General features: G+C 45.9%; 2 protein-coding genes across 2 annotated transcripts; both read left to right on the forward strand.

Annotated features, from left to right (window-relative positions):
• Nucleotides 1-1,353: 1,353 nt before the first annotated feature.
• rp2 (RP2 activator of ARL3 GTPase) lies at nt 1,354-5,836 on the forward strand. The gene is made up of 5 exons (XM_080536096.1): nt 1,354-1,744; nt 3,171-3,839; nt 4,687-4,801; nt 5,251-5,336; nt 5,472-5,836. Exons 1-5 carry the CDS (start codon nt 1,577-1,579, stop codon nt 5,553-5,555), a joined length of 1,122 nt encoding a protein of 373 aa, XP_080392222.1. The 5' UTR covers nt 1,354-1,576; the 3' UTR covers nt 5,556-5,836.
• A 1,719-nt stretch (nt 5,837-7,555) lies between these two features.
• On the forward strand, nt 7,556-25,341 carry jade3 (jade family PHD finger 3). The gene is made up of 12 exons (XM_080536256.1): nt 7,556-7,649; nt 13,688-13,756; nt 14,499-14,558; nt 15,331-15,413; nt 15,834-15,991; nt 16,427-16,617; nt 16,999-17,210; nt 19,063-19,230; nt 19,335-19,451; nt 20,419-20,883; nt 21,297-21,414; nt 22,042-25,341. Exons 3-12 carry the CDS (start codon nt 14,510-14,512, stop codon nt 22,974-22,976), a joined length of 2,496 nt encoding a protein of 831 aa, XP_080392382.1. The 5' UTR covers nt 7,556-7,649; nt 13,688-13,756; nt 14,499-14,509; the 3' UTR covers nt 22,977-25,341.
• The last annotated feature ends 505 nt before the right edge of the window (nt 25,342-25,846 follow it).

Genomic DNA, 25,846 nt, shown 5'->3' on the forward strand with positions numbered 1-25,846 from the left:
TAGAATGTTAGATAGATAGATAGATAGATAGATAGATAGATAGATAGATAGATAGATAGATAGATAGATAGATAGATAGATAGATAGATAGATAGATAGAGAGTTGGTTGACTGAGTGGTTGAGAGTGGTAGAGTTGGTTAACCTGTGTAAAAGGTTTAATAGGTATCAGAAAGCTTTTATCAGAGTTGATGAAGATTTCTGGGTAGTTGAAAGAAAGTGGGATAGATTGATTAGGTTCGTTTAGCAGATGAACGAGGATAGATGGATGAGAAAGGGGAGGTATAGAAATATCAAAACAATGAAGAGCTTAATTGATAAGAGTTATACTGAGTTAAGCAGCAGTGACTGGTGAAAGGATGATGGACAGATGGATAGATTGATAGAGTTTTTGGAGTTAATAAAGCTTAATAGTTTAAAAAGTTTAACTGGTATCAGAAAGCTTTTATCAGGGTGGTTTGCAAAAGTAATAATGATGACAATTAAAATAATGAAGTAATAATGATGAAAATTATAATAATAATAATAATAATAATAATAATAATAAGTATGTCGAAGAACAATAGTTTGACTTCCATGCCCACCTACTGTAAATCCACCCAGAACAGAACATGTGGAATGTTTCACTGAATCTTTATAAATAGGTAAAGGCGACCTATTATTAGAATGGACAAGCTTAAACACACTTTTCTTGTTTTGAATAAGCCTAGAGATGTTTCTAGCGTTGACACGTCTCAATATGAATTTCATACATTGTCTTACTAAATTATAGCAGACTTTCCTCTTACTTGACCGTTTTATATAGGCAACAACAATAACATTTTATTATTATTATATTTGCATTTAAAGGCTATTTTAATGGGAAATTATTGAACCTATTTATTTAGTTTATAGTACAGGTACTAAAATGTTGAGACTCAAAAAAGTATATATATATATATATATATATATATATATATATATATATATATATATATATATATATATACAAGAAAAGGGCTGTGATATTATATTACTGTGACTCTCTGACGTAGCAACGATTTTATTTTATGTGTGCATAATTATAGTAGGCAACGGCCACGCCCATCGCCCAAAGACTACAGCCCTAATCTGATTCGCTGACGTCGCGTAGCCCGCCCCCTGTCGTTAGAACGTTGCGATTCGCTGTTACTAGGTAACGAATTGCGAGTTATTGATTGGCTGTTGAGCGTGGGTGAGGAAACGGGAAGCTCAAGAGGTTACGAGGGTGCGTGATTAGCTCGTAACCGAGGTGGCAGTAAGCAGCGACGCTACGATTACAATACGAAGACCAGAATACCTGCAGATTTGACCGAAACTACGCCAACTATATAACTATAAGTAGGGATAGACTCCTGTAAACATTTTAGTTCAGTCGTAGATAATCATTTAGTCGTTCAGTCGTTTAATTTGCGACTTGGTGGCGACATACGAAGACCAGAATTATACCTGCAGATTTTTACACAAACTACGCCAACTAGGGATAGTAAAGTAGGGATAGACTCCTGTAAACGTTTTAGTTCGGTCGTAGATAATCGGGTTTATTGTTAAAAGGGCAAAATGGGGTGCTTCTTTTCCAAGAAATCTAAAAGAAAAGCCCAGTCTGATAAGGAAGAGCTGACCACCCAGACGACGCCTGGCGAGACCACCAGCAACAACGTCCTCAGCAGCTCGAGCACAGCAGAGACAGAAGCGCCCAAGCAGTACAGCTGGGACACACGCGAGAAGGTACAACTATCTGCTACTTAGAAGATTGCATGTGATTGCATGTGATTGCATGTTGATAGCTGACTATCTTCTACTTTGAAGATGCATGCATGTGACTGATAGCTGATTATCTTCTACTTTGAAGATGCAATGTGACTGATAGCTGATTATACTTAAATAACTCGCTTTCTAGAAGGTTGTTAGGTGGGCACATGCATGGACACACTGGCCCCCATCTATGAGCAGTGTTGTTTTAATTTGGGTGGAAATAACATTCACACAGCTGCACCATCATGCATGTGACTGATAGCTGATTATCTGATTATAACTCGCTTTCTAGAAGGTGTTTAGGTAGGTATGCATGGATGGACACACTGGCCCCCATCTAGGACCAGTATTGTTTAATTTGGGTGGAAATAACATCCACACCGCTACATAACTATTACTTTGAAGATTGCATGTGACTGATAGCTGATTATAACTCGCTTTCTACAAGGTGTTAGGTGGGCATGCATGGACACACTGGCCCCATCTAGGAGCCAGTATTGTTTTAATTTGGGTGGAAATAACATTCACACAGCTACATCATGCATGGACACCACCAGTCCAATGTGCTGTAGCTGTACCAGTCGAGCTCGCCACGTTAGCTCTGGTTAGCTGGCTAATTACTTGATGACTAAATGTGCTGCTGCTAGGATTGATTAGCTTACCACACACACACACACACACCATATGCGAGAGATACACACACACACACACACACACACACACACCATATGCAAGAGACACACACACACCATATGCAAGAGAGAACGTCAGCAAATGCAAAAGGGTTATGACTGAGATTCAGTTATGAAAACTGCATATAGAAATATCTCACTATCCATTGATAATGCCAGGGTCAGCAACGTTGTGTGCACACACACACACACACACACACACACACACACACACACACACACACTACCTGTTCGCCTAGAGACAGAGCTCATTATCGGCTTAGGGTCCGTGCGACGCAAGTAAGGAGTTTGACAGCTGGGCCGGATACAATACTACAGATTAGTCAAGAATTGGCATCATCAACCAAGTACTACAGGTTGTCCAGAGAAAGATGGTAGAAGAAGAATGCCAAACCAGCGGTATATTATATTTATTATGCCCTAGTTTTCAAGAAAACAACATGATATTTCCAAATCAGTCTTGATATGAAACAGCAGTATGTAATAATGAATCTATTATCGACCTTGGTATTTGGGAGAGGATCGTTAATGCTTGAGAAATAGGTGTGAAAGCATTATTTGAATTCTGATCGATTGGTAAAAAAAGCCAAAACCATGTGAAATTGAAGTTATTAGCCTATTAGGACAGATGTATTTGAATCTGGAGATCCCATATACTCATGTCTGTCTTCTTCTAAGGGTCTTTTTGTTTTGTCTGTCTTCTACAGGTTGATCCTAAGGACTTCATGCTGACGGGTGTTAAGGATGCCACCGTGGGCCGTTTGCCTGGCAAGCTGAACGGGCAGCAGTTTGTCATCCAAGACTGCGAGAACTGCGACATCTTTGTGTTTGACAACTCGGCCACTATCACCATCGACGACTGCATCAACTGTCGCATCTTCCTGGGACCTGTCAAAGGCAGTATATTCTTCAGAGATTGCAAGGACATCAAGTGTATCGTGGCGTGCCAGCAGTTCCGCACGCGCGACTGTAAAAAAATGGAGGTGTTCCTGTGCTGTGCCACCCAGCCCATCATCGAGTCATCCACCGGGATGAAGTTTGGCTGCTTCCAGTACTACTACCCCGAGCTGCCCTCCCACTTCAAGGACGCTGGACTCAGTATATTCAACAACAACTGGAGCAACATCCACGACTTCACCCCCGTGTCCGGAGAGACTAACTGGAGTCTCCTGTCAGAGGACGTCGTGGTGATGGACCGCGTGCCAGCGCCAGACGCTGAGTCAGAGTTCAAGTCCGTCCGGGTCTCCGGCGAGGTGTCCCGCAGCATCGTGCCGCTGACCAAGGGAGGGAGGCGCAAGGAGAGTGACGAGTCCTGCCTCTTTGTTCTGTTTGCGGGGGACTACACGACGGCTAACGCCAGAAGACTCATTGATGAGGTGAGGAGGAGAAAAAGGAGATTCTTTGGCCACATTTCCCAAAAAAAGAGAGAGCTGACTGTAAATTAATGTTGTTTCATTTCAAAGAATATTGTTTACCCCAGAAGTCTTGGGTCATATCGAAACTGCGGTTGAACTGCGGAAATCTACTTCCCTATAAGTCCTCCTCCCAAAGACCTATTTTAGATTGCAGAACAATTGAAATGGTTACTATGGTTACTATGAGTGTTTTTGTAAAGCTACAGCTGTATCTAATCTTACATTTTCTGAGAGTTGGTTGCCTGTGAGTCAGTTTGGTATGATGCAGCAGTCAACGGTCTGGTCACAGAGTATGTTACACTCTGCTGTGTAAGTATGTTACACTCTGCTGTGTAAACAATAACAGTCATGGCTCAGCTGACAGCACTGGCAGCTGCTTGCATTTGTGGACCATGTTTTTATATAGTATATAGGACCATGTTTCTGCCTATTGAAGACTGGTTGAGCGGACTTGTTGAGCTTGTTTAAGCAGTCGTGAGCGCTCTTTACCTCAATGGTGGTTTTATGATTGTCATTAAAACATCTCATTTATGTTTTTGTTGCAAAATATGCATTACAGTATTACAAAAACAATGACTCACCATGCCGTAGTGGTGGAGTCTGGCTGCAGCTTTGATTACTTGTGTAGTGAAGCTCCATTCTGTGTTTTCTGGCAAGTAACAAGATCAGCGTCTTCCCCAGATAAAATAAAATGAAGTATTGATATTAGAGCTTTAATTTGTGTTAATTTAATCATCATGAGCAACTCTGTCCTGTTGTGTCTCTTACATTACTAACCCTAACCCTAACCCTTGTGTGTCTCTTCCAGGCCACTGGGAAAGGGTTTGTCCTGATCCAGACTAAGGAAGTCTCCATGCGGCCAGAGGATGTGAGCAGGGTGTTCCAGGCCAACGCAGAGGGTCTGGTGGAGTGCATCACCAAGGGTACGTTATGATGTCATTTAGTTTGTTTTATACAACAGTTAGTTCCGACCAAGTAATTTGATTGGACAAGAGGCATTCCATGAGTGCTGATATACAGTATAACAGCACTGGGACTTTTAACTATATGCATCACTCTGAAATGACCCTTAATACAAAGTAGCTAGCCTGCAGATGTTTGTGTTCAGGTTACTAGGCATCAGTTCAGTTGCGGAACTATTTTTTGTTGACAGAGCCATAGGGCTGCGGCCTCGTACCTACGACCGAATCACAGCCGTGCTGATATTCAGTATAACAGCACTCCCTCTCGTGTGATATTGCTTAATTATGTGGTTTGCAGTGTTAAATATCATGTCTGATTCAGAAAAGGATGGGGGGGGGGGGAAATGTAGTACACTTCAGTATAAGCGTACTTGAATATAACCTCTGAAATTAATATCTTAATACCACAGGCCCAGTTGTAGCCCTGGAGTTGAGTGGTGAAGGGGTGGTGGAAGCTTGCAAGAAGATCGCCAGTGAAATGTTCAATGGGACCAAGGTAACTGTATTTGTGAAATCTACTTGATCTCAAGGTGAAATGTATTGTAATTGTAAAGCAACATTTACATTTGTCCTTGTAAATGAGGTAATAAATAAAACCCTAATGTTCTCTTCTGTGTCGTATTCTTTGCAGGTTTTTGTTTCAGAAAACAAAAGTACTTCTTCTCGAGATGTGGACAGCTTCTTCAACTTTGCTGACATGCAGATGGGCTTGTGAACGGCCAAGCAAACGAATGACACCAGACAGATGAATTAGAGTTTTTATTTTTCATGACCAGTTTTTGTCTCAGAATAACAACAGGGAGAAAATGTTTATCGACTAAGTTTACCAGCAGAGATTAGATTGTTCCCGAAGCCACTCACTCAAAAACAACTTAAGCTGTAAAACAGTTCACACATAGTCTTATTAGTACAATTTGTATTCATTGAATGTATTGATCAGTGAACTGTTTATTTGATGTAAATATCGGTTGTAAATGTAGGTGATTTTATCTTGAGATCGTCGAGGTATATGTTCCTCTCTGTTTTCTAAATGTTTTTCAGAGAAGAAAAAGATATGGGAGCAATTACCTGATATTTTTTTGTGTATAATTGGTACTAGTAAGCCAACTGGATTGAATGAGTCCAGGTCGTGGTGTAAATGTGTAGTCTGAGTCTCCAGACATCTTGTGTGTTGGTGAATAGTTTGGACGGTGTGTTGACTGGTAGATCGAGGCCACATGCCTTTCTTGGTGTTGATTCAGGTTTTATCCCTATTCCATGGTGGTTAACACCACTGCTGTTTGGGGAAAGGCAGTGGCTTGCTGTAATCTCATTTTCATATTGTTTACAGTATATATTTTGTCTTCTACGTTCAAGACGTGACAGTTTTTTTTATTGGGAACAAGGCTCATCTGCACAAATCAGCTTTCACTACGAGGCTTCATGTAAATAATTCCATGTAATGTTTTTTGAAAAAGGTAAAGTGAAAGTCAATCTTCTTAGTTACACATTTTGAATGTATCGCAAGAGAGGAGGGGGATGTACAGTAGGTTAGCCTTTGGCGTGATTGTGGGACTACAACCTCTGCAATCTGATAAGAGATATTGTATTTGTTTAAAGAATGATTGTCATGATGTTTTGTATTTGTAAATGTTTCATGCACCTTTTTCTAGAATCAAATCTAAATGATTACCAATATATTTGTCGAAAGATCAATTTGTGTCGTGCATGATTATGGGTGGACAATAGACATAGATAATAGACTGTTCATTTTAGTGTGCTTATGGAAAATGTCAACCATGCATTATCATACTAATACTAGAAACTATAGTGTTGACAGCTTATAGTCGAATCATCCACCACAACCCAAGTAGACAAAGTTTAACCAAAATGTACTTTCAGTGGTGCACCATATTTGTGGATGTAACCATAAGAAACTAAATGTTTTATTATTATCAAAGTATTACTAACTGCACAATGCATGCAAATCTTTGTTTGAGATTGTGTTGACCATTTTCATTGGTTTTAATTGCCTTATGGTGTTGGCAAAACAGATAGTAGGGCCTTTTTATTTCCATCAGATCAATGCACAATGTTCAGCACACAAACATTTCCATAACCAATGAGCTTTTTTTTATATGGAGGTTTTGGGTTATATACTATATAGGTTTTGGGTTATATATTATATAGTTTTTTTGGGGTTATATATTATATAGTTAAGATATTAAGAGCATGTATATTATATATGCATTATATATTATATAGTTAAGATATTAAGAGCGTATATATTATATATGCATTATATATTATATAGTTAAGATATTAAGAGCATATATATTATATATGCATTATATATTATATAGTTAAGATATTAAGAGCATATATATTATATATGCATTATATATTATATAGTTAAGATATTAAGAGCATATATATTATATATGCATTATATATTATATAGTTAAGATATTAAGAGCATATATATTATATATGCATTATATATTATATAGTTAAGATATTAAGAGCATATATATTATATATGCATTATATATTATATAGTTAAGATATTAAGAGCAAAGTCAACACTGGAGTAGGCGGAGTTTAGGACCCTGCAGAGAGAGCGGGCTGGCGGTACAATAGAGCTGTTGTGACGTCACGTGGTGGTGGAGGAGAGATTTCAACGCTGCGAAGTATTTCAGTGTGGAAATCCTGAAGGAATATCAGCAGAAAAAACACATTTTACTGAGACCCTTTGGTTATATTATGTGGGGGATCTGGTGAAAGGCGGTCACGGGTGACAATAAGCCGCCGAATTCGCCACGAATCGAAGGTAAGGTCGCTGAACAATAACGAGTGTGCCAAGCCAAGGCTTATCCCAGGCTGTGCTTCGGGCCTGTGCTTCCTCTAGTTAGAAAGAGGGGGATTGTATTCACTCACTTTGGACTTTTACACGACTGTGTTCATAGTCAAAGTCAACACCCACACTCGTAAACGTTGACAGTTGTATTGGGTTTTGACTTGTACATATTGGCCTGAGAGAGCGAAAGGAGAAGTGGTTATATTTTCGGTTGAGAGAGAGAGAGAGAGGGGGTGATGGTGGCGCTGCCCTTGTTTGATTACCTCAGCCAGGCTCGAGCAGCGCGAGGCTCTGGGAGTTTGGCGCCAAGGCCGAACGTTCTGCTCGCCCCAGCAGAGAAGAGAGTCGCGTGCTGCGTTCTGGTTGAAAAGTCTCTTTTGGAACTTGGAACGTCTGTACACGAGGTCACGTGGGGAGTTTTCACATGTGCCATTTTGTTTTTTATTGACAGTTGGTTAATTTGTCTTAACAGTAGTGGGTTAGGGTTAGATCAATGGTTCCTCTGTTGTGTGTTAGAAGCCAAGGTGTCATGTCCATGTACACACACACACACACACACACACACACACACACACACACCCATTAGACTTATATCTACTTGGCCAAAAGACAGTATTACACAGTAAATTGTTACACACTGACTATAGCCTACATTTAGTAAATAGCCATGGGTGACACTGACCCCCCTTGAATATAATGTGCATTCTTCTGCATACTAATAACATAATAGAATGACACTAGAAATGCTCCATCTCGATCTCCATGTCAAAACCATTCATTTGAATGAAAATAGACATTGACAAGTGACATTCATTGTTTTCCAACAAGTTCATCAACAGTGTGGAACGGAAGTACTTTCACAGGAATTTTGGAACGCCTCTCCCCCCTCCTCTCCGTGCGTTTCGGTTTAGCTCCCTTCCTCCCCCCCTGTGTTGGGCATGTAATTGGGGAGTGGGTGGTGATGTTGCTGGAGGTCATGCTAGCGTTTTGCCCCCTCCTCCCCCCTGTGTGTTGCCCCCTCCTCCCCCCTGTGTTTTGCCCCCTCCTCCCCCCTGTGTTTTGCCCCCTCCTCCCCCGTGTGTTTTGCCCCCTCCTCCCCCCTGTGTTTTGCCCCCTCCTCCCCCCTGTGTGTTGCCCCCTCCTCCCCCCTGTGTTTTGCCCCCTCCTCCCCCCTGTGTGTTTTGCCCCCTCCTCCCCCCTGTGTGTTTTGCCCCCTCCTCCCCCTGTGTGTTGCCCCCTCCTCCCCCGTGTGTTTTGCTCCCTCCTCCCCCCTGTGTTTTGCCCCCTCCTCCCCCCCGTGTGTTTTGCCCCCTCCTCCCCCGTGTGTTTTGCCCCCTCCTCCCCCCTGTGTTTTGCCCCCTCCTCCCCCGTGTGTTTTGCCCCCCCCTCCCCCCCGTGTGTTTTGCCCCCTCCTCCCCCCCCTGTGTTTTGCCCCCTCCTCCCCCCTGTGTTTTGCCCCCCCCCTCCCCCGTGTGTTTTGCCCCCTCCCCCCCCTGTGTGTTGCCCCCTCCTCCCCCCTGTGTGTTGCCCCCTCCTCCCTCCTGTGTTTTGCCCCTCCTCCCCCCGTGTGTTTTGCCCCCTCCCCCCCCTGTGTTTTGCCCCCTCCTCCCCCCTGTGTTTTGCCCCCTCCTCCCTCCTGTGTTTTGCCCCTCCTCCCCCCGTGTGTTTTGCCCCCTCCTCCCTCCTGTGTTTTGCCCCTCCTCCCCCCTGTGTTTTGCCCCCCTCCCCCGTGTGTTTTGCCCCCTCCTCCCCCCTGTGTTTTGCCCCCTCCTCCCCCCTGTGTTTTGCCCCCTCCTCCCCCCTGTGTGTTGCCCCCTCCTCCCCCCTGTGTGTTGCCCCCTCCTCCCCCCTGTGTTTTGCCCCCTCCTCCCCCCTGTGTTTTGCCCCCTCCTCCCCCCCTCCCCCGTGTGTTTTGCTCCATTCCTCCCCCCCTCCCCCGTGTACATTCCCGCTGTGTGGCCATGGCACTTCCACCGGGGAGGGCGAAACTATGGGGCGGGTTTTCCATCTTGAAATCGTAGCTAACCTCTCTGCTGCATTCTCCCTCTGCCAATGCAACAACTTCCATTATATAGTTCTTAGATCACGACATGTAGAAGTGTCTGTCAGACTGGAGTCATCATAGGCACATTAGTGTAGCGTAGAGACGGCCAGCTTCAGGGCTTGACACTGATATCATTAAACAGTCACATAGTAAACAGAACATGCCTTGTCCATCAGTATGCAGTTGGTATTTGTTTTGATTGAAACTAGGTGTCTACTGCAAAGAGATGTGATTGCATGTGAGTCCTTTGCCTCTCCATGGGAGAGGGGGGGGTTGGGGCAAGCAGACTGCATAAAGACTCTGGCCTGATGTACTAAGTTGACTGTGTAAGAATAAGTGTTATCCAGTCTCTTTTAAAATGACTATTCTGTCCGTCAGATAAGATCAGGTTGTGAGCTACACTGAACACAGTGGCGTAGTGTGTCAGAGAGTAGGACCGTGTCAATAGCAGATGCTATCCTAGGTGTCTAAGAGTGCCGCTACAAGCAGGCCTGTTCCTGTCACACAGACACTTGTTCTGACGCTAAAGGACCTCAAGAGGGGATGACCGTGCTTTCAAAATCAAGTATGCTTTTAAAAGAAACATGTAAAAGCTAAGTGTAGTTCTACTGATCCTACTTTTGGTTCAGTGTAATAATAACGTACCTAATAAAGCGGCCTATATGACATGGTTACCCAATGCTTACCGTACCATATGCTGCTATACAGAACAATTCTAACTTTTACAAACTGTGAACAAAATTGTGTGTGTAATTCTGTCTCGTACCCCATCTAAGGTCTGTTCTTAGAGAACACTGGGCTGTCCAAGAACAGGAAAGGGTAGTGATGATGTGCTTTTTTCTTAATCTTTGGAGATCACAAAGACCGTGTCGGACAATGTGTGTCAGACTGAGCTCCCTGGCAGATCGGCGGTTCGAGCCCCGGCTGGCCACATGTCCTTGGGCAAGACACTGAACCCCAAAATTGCTCCCAGTGAGCGGGCCGGCGCCTTGCATGGCAGCTTGCCGCCATTTGGTGTGTGAATGTGTGTGTGAATGGGTGAATGAGAGGCCGTTGTAAAGCGCTTTGGATAAAGGTGCTATATAAGTCAGACCATTTACCATTTTAGGTGCCCCTCACATTTTTCCTGAGAAGGCTGAGGTCTTTCGGTGTCTGCAACAAGCTGCTGCAAATGTTTTATCAGTCGGTGGTTGCCAGCGTTCTGTTCTTCGCCGTGGCCTGCTGGGGTGGAAACATCTGTGCCAGGGATGCTGCGAAGCTAAACAAACTGGTGAAGAAGGCCAGCTCTGTGGTGGGGACCGGGCTGGACAGCCTAGAGGTGGTGGCAGAACAGAGGATGGGGAAAAAACTGGCGGCCATGCTGGCCAATCCCTCCCACCCGATGTACTGCGAGCTGGCAGGGATGAGGAGCAAGTTCAGCCACAGATTTGTTCTCCCCCGTCAAAGTACAAAAAGATTTGGACAGTCCTTTATTCCAGCTGCACTCCGACTCTACAACCAGGCCCGGCAGGGTGGGGGAGACCTGGAGATGGAACTTTTGGAACTTTTTACTTATTGAGCCTGCACTGTTTTATGTATTTTATTGAATGTTTTTCTGTTTTCTGTACTGAATGTTTTCTGCCCTAACTGAGCTGTTTGACAACAAAATTTCCCCATTGGGGACAATAAAGGTTTTCAATCAATCAATCAATTCAATCAATCAATTGCCTGAGGTAAGGCCACGCATGCCAGCCAGCCTCCGAACGTCATTGTTACTCATGTTAGAGCGAAATGTGAGCTGGATGGAGGTCTAAATAGTGGTTAGGTAGTTCCATTGCAACTCTCATAGGGTTTGTATTAACATAGTTGTAATGGTCACAGGATGTGTGTTTTGTGAGATATAGGCTACAGATAGAGCAGCACTATAGGCTGTAGTAGGCCATCGATGGCTACATCGATAGTGACCTTGGAAGTTGAGTTGCAGCCTAGTCGTCATGTCACCAGGCCTATGAGATGTTACTGATAGATCCACCCAGGGTCTACTTTAGTTCAGTGACAGTCACTGAAGGGGAGGCTGTGGCGCAGGAGGTAGAGCCGCCGTCTAATGATCGCATGGTTGGCAGATCGGTGGTTCAAGCCCCGGCTGGCCACATGTCGAAGTGTCCTTGGGCAAGACACTGAACCCCAAATTGCTCCCAGTGAGCGGGCCTGGCGCCTAAGCATGGCAGCTTGCCGCCATGTGTGTGTGAATGTGTGTGTGAATGGGTGAATGAGAGGCCGTTGTAAAGCGCTTTGGAGCTGCAAAAAGGCGCTATATAAGTGCAGTCCATTTACCATTTACATCGATAGTGACCAGCAATAGAGTTGCAGCCTAGTCGTCATGTCACCAGGCCTATGAGATGTTACTAATGGATCCACCCAGTGTCTACTTTAGTTCAGTGACACAGTAAAGTACCATAAGCTCATGTTTGACTGCTGACATAACTAATAAGAATGAACATGTCAAGCTAGAGCAGCTAGTGTCTTTCTTTTCTCTGGCACTGCTAGCATCCTTGTTGCGTAGACATTCACAGCGTTTGTTTTTGTGTGGAGACTGTTCTGTGTTCAGAGCAGAGCAGTGGTGTAGTCTACGTGATACGCAGGACTACGCCGTATACCCACTAGGAAAGGCCAAGGATTTCCGTATACCCACTTATAAATGTGTGTACGTAACAGCGTTTTGTGACAGAACTTTCACACTTTCATTCATAAAATCCACCCCGTCTGTGTTTTGCCAAGCACTTGACTTTTGGACCATTGGGACTGACTATAGCGCCATATACTGGCATCAACGGGGGGAAATGCGACATGAAATATGTCAAAATGCAGCACTGTCATGCACAGATCAGCCTTATAACATGTAGGGCCAGTTTCACAGACAAGGCTTAAGCCTAAACCTGGACTAAAAAGCATCTTCAATGGAGATTTTACATTGAAAGTGTGATTTAGTCCAGGACTAGGCTTAAGCCTTGTCTGTGAAACCGGCCCGTAATGTTATGACAGGGAGCGCAGATTTATTTTTATTGCGTTCCGAAATAATATGAGGCTGGGAGGGAAAAATCACAGTATAGCTACCCACTAGAAAAAAACTAGACTACAACCACTGGTTAAGAGTGCACTGTGTTCACTGTGTTCAAGCTGTCTATCTCAGACGCTGTACTGTGTACAATCTTTGAAACATGCTGTAGGGAGGAAGGTCTGGCAGGACTTTCTGTCTCTAGTATTTTTAGTGCCGTTGCTGAGAGTGCGCTCGCTCACCAGCAGGCTCGTATAGGTGGCCAGTGTGCTGGACCTGTGGTCGTGTATGGTATTTCTGCCTGTAATTTGCCTAGTGCAAGTTACACCACACCTGCAATTTCTTGTAATCAGTAAACAGTAAACACACAAGCCTCCCGAACCAACTCCATATCAGCCACGGGCCTTTAGTTTCCAGTAGGGTTAGGGTTGTCTTGTGTGCTGTAACTGGGTTCCTCGCCACCGGCCCTTCCTCCTACCCTCCCCTTGCCCTCATGGGGAATGCGAGGCATCTCCTGTTTGTTGGATTTTGGGTACTCTCTCTCTGGGGGTCGTCGTGGTGGGGTTGGGAGTCCCTCTGTAGAGGAAAAGTAACCAGGGGCCTTTGTGATTCTTGAGAAATAACCTAACATGCACCCTGGTTCAGTACCTCTACTGTGCGATTTATTCGTCAGTAATCTGTCTTTACTAAGCTTTGGGGTATATGTTATTATTTCACCCCGGAAATTCTGACCAGCTAGAGCTAGCCTAATGTTTATCCGAGGGAGCCCCAGCCAGCCACAGGGGCATAATAAATCACTGTGACACATTCTCACGCAGCGCAGTGTTACACGCAGCCGTAACCCTAGCGTGTCAACAGATGCTTGTTCTGACAAGTTATCTCGAGCTACTGTAGAGGGTTTTCATCCGTTTTCATTTCTTTCATTATTTGCAGGAATGAGAAGAGGTCGTTTGGAGTACGCCAGAGGAATACACTAGCATGCGTTTCAACTTGAAATTTATGGTGAGTCGCATGTCTTCCAAGTCCATGATGATTCATCTTATTCTGTTCCAACGTTTCACAAATCATATCTATGAAGCCGGAGGTACACTGATAAACGCTGATAAACACACAATACTACATACAAGCTACCCTACCCAACCTACGGACCTTTGGGGACAGAGCCTTCAGCGTGGCTGCACCTACCCTCTGGAACTCCCTCCCCACAGTGATCCGCAACTCCCCCACCCTGGACTCCTTCAAATTAGCCCTTAAAACCCATCTGTTCACCAAGGCCTTTGGCCCCTAGTCACTGTTTCTGTTTTGCTTTGTTTGTTTTCTGTTTTGTCTGTCTGTTTTGTCTGTCTGACCATTCCCCTTTAGAATTGTAAAGCGTCCTTGGGTTTTTGAAAGGCGGTATTCGGTTGTTAAGTCTGACGTCAAACGTGACGTTTAGCAATTTCCGGGTCCAAACCAGAAATTCCCCGCACCATAGTACCGGTGTACTAAAGCGGTAGAATGACAGTTCAATCGTTCTTTAGTTTTTCCCATATTTGTCAGCGTCTTTGAGCCTCGGAAAAGCGCTATACAAATATAATGTATTATTATTATTACTGAGGCATTTCGAAGAGAGCGCCTCAGCCAACGTTGGACCCGGAAACACGTCACGACTTAACAACCGAATAGAAATCCGAATAGAAAGTTATTATTATTAAGCTTGCTGCTTTTTGTCTTGACTCCGTCGTCTACGCTGTTGTCTCCCCAGGATACGTCAGGATGAAACGTCTCAGGTCTTCAAGCAGCAGTGAGAGTTCTGACAATGAGAGTGAGTCTGAACCCGTCTCTCTCTCTCTCTTTCTTTCTCTCTCCCTCTCTCTTTCTCTCTCCCTCTCTTTCTCTCTCTCTCCCTCTCTCTCTCCCTCTCGCTTTCTCCCTCTCTCTTTCTCTCTCCCTCTCTCTCCCTCTCTCTCTCTCTCTTTTTCTTTCTCCCTCTCTCCCTCCCTCTTTCTTTCTCTTTCTCTCTTTCTCCCTCTCTCTTTCTCTCTCCCTCTCTCTCTCTCTCCCTCTCTCTTTTTCTCTCTTTCTCTCCCTCTCTCTCCCTCTCTCTCCCTCTCTCTCTCTCCCTCTCTCTCTCTCTCTCTCTCTCTCTCAGGTTGCTAAATTCAATTCAATTCAACTTTATTGGCCATGTGCAGTGCACTAGGAACATCACTTGGTATTCTACCATGCTGAACAAGCTACAGTACATACAACAGCAAGACGACAATACAACAAAATATACAGTACCAATATGAGTGAATATTATGAATAAATATACTGTACAACTAAGTGCAAGAACATGTAAAGTGCAAGGTGCAATGATCAGGAGTTATTGAGAAGAGGCCATCTGAGGTTAACGACCTCTTTACCTGACGCAACACATTTGAGAATGACTTCAGGGCGCGGGCGGGTTGTGTTTACATGAGTTTTTTTCATACATTTGTGTATAATGAGCATGTCGTCAATGTCAATTTCCCTCATTCAGAACTCACGGAAACATAGTAGAGGTCATGCAAGTAATTTCCCTCCCAAACTCCCTCCCACTGTGTGGCATTCAGGTCCTTCAACCTCCTTCTGCTCCTCCAACAAGTATGGAAGCAAACCGGGAACCCCCGCCTCCATGCCTAAGAAAATGGCCGAGGTAAGAGACGCTACGCTTTCTTTCTACACCCCTGTCATCATGGTAAATGGTAAATGGACTGCACTTATATAGCGCCTTTTTTTGCTGCTCCAAAGCGCTTTACAACGGCCTCTCATTCACCCATTCACACACACATTCACACACCAATGGCGGCAAGCTGCCATGCAAGGTGCCTCATAGGGCCCGCTCACTGGGAGCAATTTTGGGGTTCAGTGTCTTGTCCAAGGACACTTCGACATGTGGCCAGCCGGGGCTCGACTCGAACCGCCGATCTGCCAAACCTTGCGATCAATAGACGGCGACTCTACCTCCTGCGCCACAGCCCCGCCCCTATCATTGTTCTTCCTTACACAGAACCAGTGTCAAATGTTGGTTTCAGTGTCAGTCTGTTGACCCCTGTTCATTGTGTCTCCCCCACAGGTGTTCAGAAAAGACTTGATCAGCGCCATGAAGCTGCCTGACACCCACCACGTCTCCCCAGAGGACTACTACCTGCTGGGAGACACGTGGAGGCAGGAGTGGGAGAAGGGCGTTCAAGTCCCAGCGAGCCCAGACACCATCCCCCAGCCCTCCGTCAGGTGAGGCTAAACGTAGCATAGGCTAATATTTAAGCAATATCACACGAGAGGGAGTGCTGTTATACTGAATATCAGCACGGCTGTTGTAGGTACAAGGCCGCAACTGGACTGTTGCCTAGTAACCTGAACACAAACATCTGCAGGCTAGCTACTTTGTATTAACGGTAATTTCGGAGTGATGCATATAGTTAAAAGTCCCAGTGCTGTTATACTGTATATCAGCACTCATGGAATGCCTCTTGTCCAATCAAATTACTTGGTCGGAACTAACTGTTGTATAACCTTCTTTATACGCTGCCAGTTGTTTTCAGAGCACTGGATGGGAAAAACTTGGTAAAATGCTAGCGATTGCTCATGGTTGCGTGTGTGATGTGTGTGTGTGTGTGTGTGTGTGTGTGTGTGTGTGTGTGTGTGTGTGTGTGTGTGTATGTTCAGGATAATGGCAGAGAAGCCCAAGGAGGTGCTGTACTCCAGGCAGAGGAAGTACATCCAGTGCTGGGGCCAGGACTCCACGGAGATGGGCTACGTCAACATCAAGGAGCTGGCCGAGGCCATGTGCCGCTACGACCTGGACGACATGGACCTGTTCTGGCTGCAGGAGCTCAACATAGAGCTGATCCAGATGGGTAAGTGGGACTAAAAAAGACTCTTGAATTCTAGAGGTGGTTTCTAGAGGTGGGGTAGTGGTGGTCTAGTGGATAGTGAGATGGACTTGTGATCGGAAGGTTGTGAGTTGAAATCCCGCCTGAAACCACCCCACCACTAATAGTGTGCCCTTGAGTAAGGCACTTAGCCCTCAGTTACTCCAAGGGGAATGTCCCTGTAATCTGTAATTCGTAATTCGTAAATCGCTTTGGATTAAAAGCGTCTGCTAAATGGCAAAATGAATTACAATCAATTTCCCTTAGTTAGCATTTCCTCGTTTAGGGAAAAAGAATGGGATGATGATTGCTGTGCTGTGTTCTAGAATGTTCTCACTCCTCTTCTGTTTGATCTCCCTTCCTCAGGGGAGGGTTCTGTTGACGAGCTGACGATGGAGCGCGCCATGGAGGCCCTGGAGAGGCAGTGTCATGACAACATGAACCACGCCATCGAGACGGTGGAGGGCCTGGGCATCGAGTACGACGAGGACGTCATCTGCGATGTGTGCCGCTCCCCTGACAGCGAGGAGGGGAACGACATGGTGTTTTGTGACAAGTGCAACATCTGTGTCCACCAGGTAAGCATCCACCTCTTAGCTCCTACCTAGGAAGGAGGCTCTAATGGTCCTGCTAGTAAGAATATATAATATACAACAGTTAGTTCCGACCAAGTAATTTGATTGGACAAGAGGCATTCCATGAGTGCTGATATACAGTATAACAGCACTGGGACTTTTAACTACCGGTATATGCGTCACTCCGAAATGACCGTTAATACAAAGTAGCTAGCCTGCAGATGTTTGTGTTCAGGTTACTAGGCAACAGTCCAGTTGCGGAACTATTTTTTGTTGACGGAGCCAAAATAAATGATTAAATAAACAAACAAAGCATAATCTGTTGTACACTTTTATCCAAAGCAACTTACATTGACAGTGAGAGCATACATTTTCCAGCGGGAATCGAACCCACAACTTAAGTGCTGCACCATGTTCTACCGACTGAGCCATAAAGGACCATAGCATTATCAGTGTTTCCTCCAGGATTTTTCCCATTAGTGGCGGAGTGGCTATCTTTCGATTTTGTTTCTCGCGTGCACGCGCATAAAACGCGCACTGGCGCTCAAAACAAAGACGTAGTTTCTAGTTTCACCAAAAACTAGAGGGTGGCAACAATTATAATTTCTTAAATAGCGGTTAAGTCATTAAAGCCGAGCAGGTGATTTTATATAGAAGGTGATCAAATACCAATATATCCTACAGCTGCAGCGGAACATGCGGAACGCGCATTACACACACACACACACAGAAAGATCAATACGAAGTAGGCCTACATGAGAATACACGCACAAAACCGGCTAACGTTACTCATTAACTGTTTACACAAGTAAAATCACAGTGTGACAGTCAGATGGAGCATTCGGTAAACAACAACAGCAAGGTAATGCATCAGTTGAGTTAAAGAAAACCAACTCTTACCTTTGACGACACCAACATGAGCCCTGCTTACCCGTACCTCCGCCGTTCTGTTCGTGGTGATTTTAGAGGCAATAGATTATTTTTGCCCCGCGCATATTGCTATGAATAGTTCGAAGCTAGGTGCTTGCACGTTAGGTGCGAGAATGCTCGGTTAACCCATTAGCGCGAACATTATTTGTTTCACAAAATAGGCTGATTTAATTGACCATGAACATCAGAGACTACGAATCAGAGATTACGAATGTTCATTTAAAATACTATACTGAGCACTGGTATAAGAACATGAACCAGAGAACAGCAGTGTTATGTACGACAGTATGTCATTGCAGCACTTTGTTGCACTTTACGACGTCACGTTCTGTACGTCCGTTAGAGCTTTACGACCTGTGTGTGTGTGTTGTCAGAACTTGACAGTAAACGGAGCTCAGTTTGTATACCTGTGTGGATCTACATTTATTAGCATAACACAAACATAATAAGCAGTAAATGCAATAACCCACACAGTCGTCGCTGATGATGTTGCATTTTCGATTAGGATACGGGATTAAAGGCACCGGCGTGTGTCCCGCTAAATTCGGACCAACCACAAAACTGTTTTGAAAGCGCGTCGCCTCGCGCCGCGCGCCTGTTGAGAGCGATTCAGTCTCGATTGCAGTGCGAACACAAACGACGAGGTTAATTGCAACATTGTAACATATTGTAAATAACTACGCCCTAAATCGTAACGAAATGTTGGTCTGGAAGCGGCCTAAATCTAGCTTCAATCTGCTTTTTTTCTGTTCTCCGGTCATAATAACTCGCTGCCTTTCTGCGCAGCCTGAATCAAAGTGGACTGTCTGAATCAATTAGTGGCGGAGGAAATTCATTCGTGGCGGCCCGCCACGAATAAATGCATATAGAGGAAACACTGAATCTCCTCTAGTCTCTAATCTCCCGCTATGTCCCTCCCTCCCAGGCCTGCTATGGCATAGTAAAGGTGCCAGATGGAAACTGGCTCTGCAGGACCTGCGTCCTTGGCATCGACCCACAGTGCCTTCTGTGCCCAAAGAAGGGCGGAGCCATGAAGGCGACGCGGGCAGGCACAAAATGGGCGCATGTCAGCTGTGCGCTGTGGATACCAGAGGTAAAGTCTCCTTACTTGTAAACTTGTTCTTGCAGGCTGGCTGCACTGTTTGGCTGTGATGATCATGGATTAAATTGGATGTATGTTTCCCTGCTGCGCTGTAGGTGAGCATCGCATGTCCTGAGAGGATGGAGCCCATCACCAAAGTGTCCCACATCCCCCCCAGCCGCTGGTCTCTCATCTGCAGCCTCTGCAAACTGAAAACGGGTGCATGCATCCAGGTGAGTGTGGGTGTATATGTTACGGTACATGTGGGAAAACTAGGGTTAGGGTTAGGTGCTAGGGTTAGGGTTAGGTGCTAGGGTTAGGTGCTAGGGTTAGGGTTAGAGGGTTAGGGTTAGGTGCTAGGGTGTTAGGGTTAGGTGCTAGGGTTAGGTGCTAGGGGGTTAGGGTTAGGTGCTAGGGTTAGGGTTAGGTGCTAGGGTTAGGTGCTAGGGTTAGGTGCTAGGGTGTTAGGGTTAGGGTTAGGTGCTAGGGTTAGGGGTAGGTGCTAGGGTTAGGGTTAGGTGCTAGGGTTAGGTGCTAGGGTGCTAGGGTTAGGTGCTAGGGTTAGGTGCTAGGGTTAGGGTTAGGTGCTAGGGTTAGGGGTAGGTGCTAGGGTTAGGGGTAGGTGCTAGGGTTGGGGTTAGGATTAGGGTTAGGGGTAGGGTTAGGGTTAAGGTTAGGGGTAGGGTTAGACATGCCAGCATGTACCAAGTCACCCTAGCACCTAACCCTAACCCTAGTTTTCCCACATGTAACATATATACTGTACACATTAGCTCAATTGTACATGTTTCTGTGTTCCCGGTTGGAGTACAAGTCTCTATGTATGTACTTGGTTGTGTGGTAATGTGGCGTAGTTGTATTGTGATGGTTAACGGAAACATGTTGGCGTGTTGAAACACTGGGCCACTCCTGTAGCGCAGGAGGTAGAGTCGCCGTCTAATGATCATAAGGTCGGCAGATCGGCGGTTCGAGCCCCGGCTGGCCACATGTCGAAGTGTCCTTGGGCAAGACACTGAACCCCAAAATTGCTCCCAGTGAGCGGGCCAGCGCCTTGCATGGCAGCTTTCCGCCATTGGTGTGTGAATGTGTGTGTGAACGGGTGAATGAGAGGCCGTTGTAAAGCGCTTTGGAGCAGCAAAAAAGGGGCTATATAAGTGCAGTCAATTTACCATTTATGTTGTGTCGTCCCCTCCTCCCCAGTGCTCCGTGAAGAACTGTACCATCCCCTTCCACGTGACGTGCGCCTTCGAGCACAGCCTGGAGATGAAGACCATCCTGGACGAGGGCGACGAGGTCAAGTTCAAGTCCTACTGCCTCAAGCACAGCAAACCCAAGGCGGGGGAGCAGGCAGGCCTCAGCCCCGCCCGGCCCAAACCCCCCACCGCGGACACTGAGAAGGGGGGCCAGCGAGGCCAGAGGCTGCAGGAGCTGGAGGAGGAGTTCTACACGCTGATCCAGCCCGAGGAGCTGGCGCTGAACCTGGGTCTCCCTCAGCACCTGCTGGACTTCATCTACCAGTACTGGAAGCTGAAGCGTAAGATCAACTTCAACCGGGCTCTGCTGCCCCCTAAGGAGGAGGAGGAGAACTTGCTGCTGCAGCCTCAGGAGGACAGCATCCACACGCGCATGCGCATGTTCATGCACCTGCGCCAGGACCTGGAGAGGGTGGGTTGTTTTTGTTGTTTTTTATACAACAGTTAGTTCCGAACCCAAGTAATTTGATTGGACAAGAGGCATTCCATGAGTGCTGATATACAGTATAACAGCACTGGGACTTTTAACTATATGTATCACTCCGAAATGACCGTTAATAATACAAAGTTAGCTAGCCTGCAGATGTTTGTGTTCAGGTTACTAGGCAACAGTCCAGTTGCGGCCCTCGTACCTACGACCCGAATCACAGCCGTGCTGATATTCAGTATAACAGCACGACCTCGAGTGTGATATTGCTTAATTAGCTTAAGGTTACTCCATGGCCCTGTGTATTACATATTACATTAGCTCCAATGTATTATGTATTATGCCATGTTGGGAGTATGTTTGCTCACATTACACCTGTGTTCCCTCTGCCCCTGTAGGTGAGGAACTTGTGCTACATGGTGAGTCGGAGGGAGAAGCTGAAACTGTCCCAGAGCAAAGCCCAGGAGCAGATCTTCAACCTGCACGTGAAGCTCATCAACCAGGAGCTCTCAGCTGGTAAGCCATGTAGCCATGTAGCCACGTAGCCACGTAGCCATGTAGCTGTGTAGCCTCTGCTTGGGTAAAGAGGGTGTGGGCAGATTCGAGCACAGCAGCTGGTCAACCTTCTATAGACAGGAAAATTATGAAAACTCCCTCAGGGTTCGACAGTAACGCCGTTTTACTTGCCCGGAGCAAGTAAAATATTTGCCGGCTTTGTTTGCGCGAGCCTGACGACGCTGCTGGATGCTGGATCTGTTTACCTGTGTGCAGGAAGAACAACAGACGGCGCAGGCGCCAGACCAGACTAGATGATCGTGGAGTGAAGATATTATCAAAGCGTACGCGCCTGTCGATCACCCGTACGCTTTGATAATATCTTCACTCACGATCATCTAGTCTGGTCTGGCGCCTGCGCCGTCTGTTGTTCTTCCTGCACACAGGTAAATATCCAGGATCCAGCAGCGTCGTCGGGCTCGCGCAAACAAACCTGGCGAATGTTTTACTTGCTCCGGGCAAGTAAAACGGCGTTACTGTCGAATGCTGCATTGACAATAGGGCTTATCCAGAACTGATTTTGTTTTCCAACTGAGATGGTGGTGTTGAATTCTGAATGATAGGTGGTGACTGATTTTGTTTCTGAAGGTCTTCCTGTGTCCTTCCCCGTGGAGAGTATGCTGTTCCGGCCTCCCCCGAGGATAACGCTCAAACTCAAGATGCCCAAGGTTTCCCTGGGCAACGGGAAGAGCAGCTCCAAATCAGTGAACGGACCCCTCTGTCCGGACAACAGCGGGAACGTCCACGAACGCAGCGGGGGGGGAGGGATGGGCCAGGGGAAGCCGCAGCTCCACCACGCGCGCGGCAGGAGAGAAGAGCGCTCCAACGGCCTCCTGCTGTCTCCCTCAGGACACTCCCGCAGGGAGGGCGGCGCCCCCGTCGCCCCCAGCGCCCCTGCGCTGCCCATCAAACCAACCGGGAAACCCCTAGCGCTTCACGCCGCCCTCCACGGCCACTCGTCCAACGGGAACGGCAACAAACTGGACCAAGAGCAGCAGACGACACGCGTCCCCAAACCCAACGGCCTAGTCATGGAGTCTAAGTTCGTAGCTCAAAAGGACAGCTCGTGCCAGACCCCCATCGAACAGGACACAAATTCTAGTGAGGTCTCAGGAAAAGGCAGCCAGTCTGGTGGAGGTGGAAGTTTCCGGAAGTCCACCATGGAGCACTTCAGCAGGTCCTTCAAGGAGGCCACGGTCAGCCTGGTACGGACCACGGAGGACCTGCGGGGCTCGGACAAGCTGTCCCGGAAAGGCGGCTCCGCCAAAGAGAGGCCGTGGCCCAAGCCGGTGCCCGAGCGCCAGCTGGGCGGTACCAGACCGTACCAGGAGAGCGACGGCTACTGCCCCGACCTGGAGCTCAGTGACTCGGAGCCTGAGGCCAAGGGCAGGCGTTTGCGTCAGGGCAGGGTACCGCCGTTGCAGGTAGGGGGTCCAGGGGCAGGGGGTGACTACAGTAGAGGATCTAACCGAGGGAAGCAATCCCTGGGCTCTAGGACCACCTCAGGCTCGGTCCAAAGGTGACAGCCCGTCTACTACACCCCCTCCTCCTCGCACACACCACCACCACTGCCCCAACTTGTTCACTCCTCCCTCTCTCCAGCAGTAGTCACAAGTGCCAGGCCCTCCCTCTGACTCGACTGTGCGTGCCAGATGCTGTCTGGCTGTGTGGGACACACGTTCGTTCAGAAACCAGAGCCAAGCCCCGACACCTGGGGTATCGTAACACGAGGACGTGAGACACGGTAGCAAAAGAGCAGATGCATGACGGGCCGGAAGCCCAGAACGTCACCTCAACGACGGGGACCCCTAGTGGACCATGTGTCCCATCTGTCTTCACTCTCACCATGCTTGGGTTTGAGAGGGGAGAGGAGATCTTGTACTGTATTCTTGAGATTAAACAATACTTGTCTATGTACTCTTGACTGGCTAGCATTTGATTTTCTGTAGTTCTACACACAGCTGGGAGTTAGTATACAGAACTAAGAACTGTAAATGGAAGCAAACCTTCCTTACAGGTTCGATTATTTGCCTTCTGACTAGTCTGGTTGTAAATATTAAACCACCACAAAAGGTGGTTTAGGTTGTAAATTATTTGTGTTATGGACCGGTGAGTTACGGTGAAATTCGGTGGATCCTGTGTCAAAACAAGGCTGGGGTTTAAACTAGGTTACCATAACATGCCAGATCTAAAGGGGTCAATGAAGGGTTAGCATTGAGATTCTTCCCATTTCTCTCTATCTTTCTCCTCTCTCTCTCTCTCTAATGTCTGTTAACTTGTGAAATCAGATATTTGGGAGTCAGTTCTTCCATTAGTATCTATCTACTACATAGTTGGAAAGATGAAGTGCCAAGAATCTCCTTGAGGATCATTTTGATGAAGGCTAGCATCGCTCTTCCCATGTTCTCTCTCTCTCTCTGCGTTAACATGCTTACTATCTTTCCACTCATATTTTCATTTTGAAGAAGACTCGTGTCTGTTAACTTGTGAAATCAGACGTTTTGGAGTCGGTTCTTCCGTTAGTATCTACGCAGTTGGAAAGAGGGTTAGTGTTCGTCAAGAACCTCCTTGATAATCATTTTGATGATGGGTAGCCTTGATTTCGCTCTCACGCTCTCAGCTTACTGTCTTTCCACAAACATTTAATTTTGAAGACAAAATGTCTGTTAACTTGTGGACAGTCAGACATTTTGGAGTCAGAGGTCTTCCGTTCTACACACAGTTGGTTAAGAGGAAGTGTTTGAATCCTTGTTGAGAATCATTTTGTGTTCAATAGTACAAATGTTGTTTTACATGTAAATGTTGTTTTACATGAAATTCACTGTATTGAAACCCCTTTTGTATCATTTCTTTTTCACGGTTAATGGAAATACATTGATATCATTGAGGTCCATCGCCCAGCTGAGAGACTGTGACTACTTTTCAAAAGTTTCAGTGGCTACACATTTTCCTCTTATTAGTGGATACATGAAAATGTCCAATTCTGAAATGAATGGAGCAGCTAATACGAATATCCACTCCCATTGATGTCTGTTGTAGAGAAGTACCATCATTGCCATGGCTAAAGACATGAACCGGTGCAGTTTAAGTTCTACTGCACCCTTGTGGACAACTTCTAACGCATGATAAGTTATCATTAGAGTCGACTTCTTGGCCCAACAAATGTACTTCACACCACCTCACGTTCACAGTTTGTATACGACGATAACGAGCTCTTATGTCTCTTACGAGTGATGCCAGGTGGTCTCGGGAGTGTCAATCTACTGCTGTTACAGTGTCAATGTTTGCGCATAGGACCCCCTCAGTGAGAAGAAGTCTTGATGTCCTCTACAGGTAGTAGACATTGTTCCCTCTTGCAGAGGTGAAAAAGAGAGAATGGGGGGAAATCTGAAATGTTCAGCGCAGCCCTGCTGACCAATGATGCTGTACAGCTGACCATGAGTGACAGTGACAGTTAAAAACGATTGTTAGAAATACAAGTTCGATGATTTCATTATGCAGTATTTTTTGCTGCTCTGTGTGGCCTCTGCTGAAAGGGAGAGCATTAAGGAGGGTTATTTCGCACTTAAGGTGTGTGACGTCACATTCCCCTGTTTGGCATGAAGGAAACACTGCTCTGTGTGTATGCATTTGTTTGCTATATATGTTATGATGAACTTCCAGAATAACGTTGTTTTTTGAACTGTGCTGTATGTGCCAGCACGAAGGGAAGACACTGTAATGATGTGAGTGGATTACATCGTACAAAAGAAGAAGTGCATTCTCTTTTAGGGCGACGGCTTTCGGAACCCTGGTTTTACACAGACAGACGACGGAGAGTACAAGGACCTATGATTTTCAGTTGTTTTTTCCTCTTAAGATACATTTTTCATTAAACATTGAAAGTTCCTCTTCTCTTGTGTGTTGTGTCTTTTTAAATAGTACAGTAAAGAAAGAGAGTTTAAAAGTTAAAGTTAGTATTGTCATACAGTATACAGTGCCTTGCAAAAGTATTCACCCCCCTTGGCTTTTTACCTATTTTATTACATTACAACCTGTAATGAAATGAGAAATATATATATATAAAAAAAGAATAAAAAAAAAATAAAGAACTGAAAATTGGCATGTGCATATGTATTCACCCCCTTTGTTATGAAGCCCCTAAAAACTTCTGGTGCAACCAATTACCTTCAGAAGTCACATAATTAGTGAAATGAAGTCCACTTGTATGCAATCTAAGTGTCACATGATCTGTCAGTATATACACACCTTTTCTGAAAGGCCCCAGAGGCTGCAACACCTAAGCAAGAGGCACCACCAACCAAACACGGCCATGAAGACCAAGGAACTCTCCAAACAAGTCCGAGACAAAGTTGTTGAGAAGTACAAGTCAGTGAGTATGCAACCCACGAAT

The sequence above is a fragment of the Nansenia antarctica genome (genome assembly GCF_963989245.1).
Source record: "Nansenia antarctica genome assembly, chromosome: 7".
Classification (NCBI taxonomy): domain Eukaryota; kingdom Metazoa; phylum Chordata; class Actinopteri; order Argentiniformes; family Microstomatidae; genus Nansenia; species Nansenia antarctica.

Coding starts and splice junctions, on each gene's coding strand:
- rp2 (XM_080536096.1), top strand. CDS start 1,577: ATGGGGTGCTTCTTTTCCAAGAAATCTAAAAGAAAAGCCCAGTCTGAT. Junction 3,840..4,686: donor CCAGAAGACTCATTGATGAG/GTGAGGAGGAGA, acceptor TGTCTCTTCCAG/GCCACTGGGAAAGGGTTTGT. Junction 5,337..5,471: donor AAATGTTCAATGGGACCAAG/GTAACTGTATTT, acceptor TATTCTTTGCAG/GTTTTTGTTTCAGAAAACAA.
- jade3 (XM_080536256.1), top strand. CDS start 14,510: ATGAAACGTCTCAGGTCTTCAAGCAGCAGTGAGAGTTCTGACAATGAG. Junction 16,618..16,998: donor CATAGAGCTGATCCAGATGG/GTAAGTGGGACT, acceptor TCCCTTCCTCAG/GGGAGGGTTCTGTTGACGAG. Junction 19,452..20,418: donor AAACGGGTGCATGCATCCAG/GTGAGTGTGGGT, acceptor CCTCCTCCCCAG/TGCTCCGTGAAGAACTGTAC.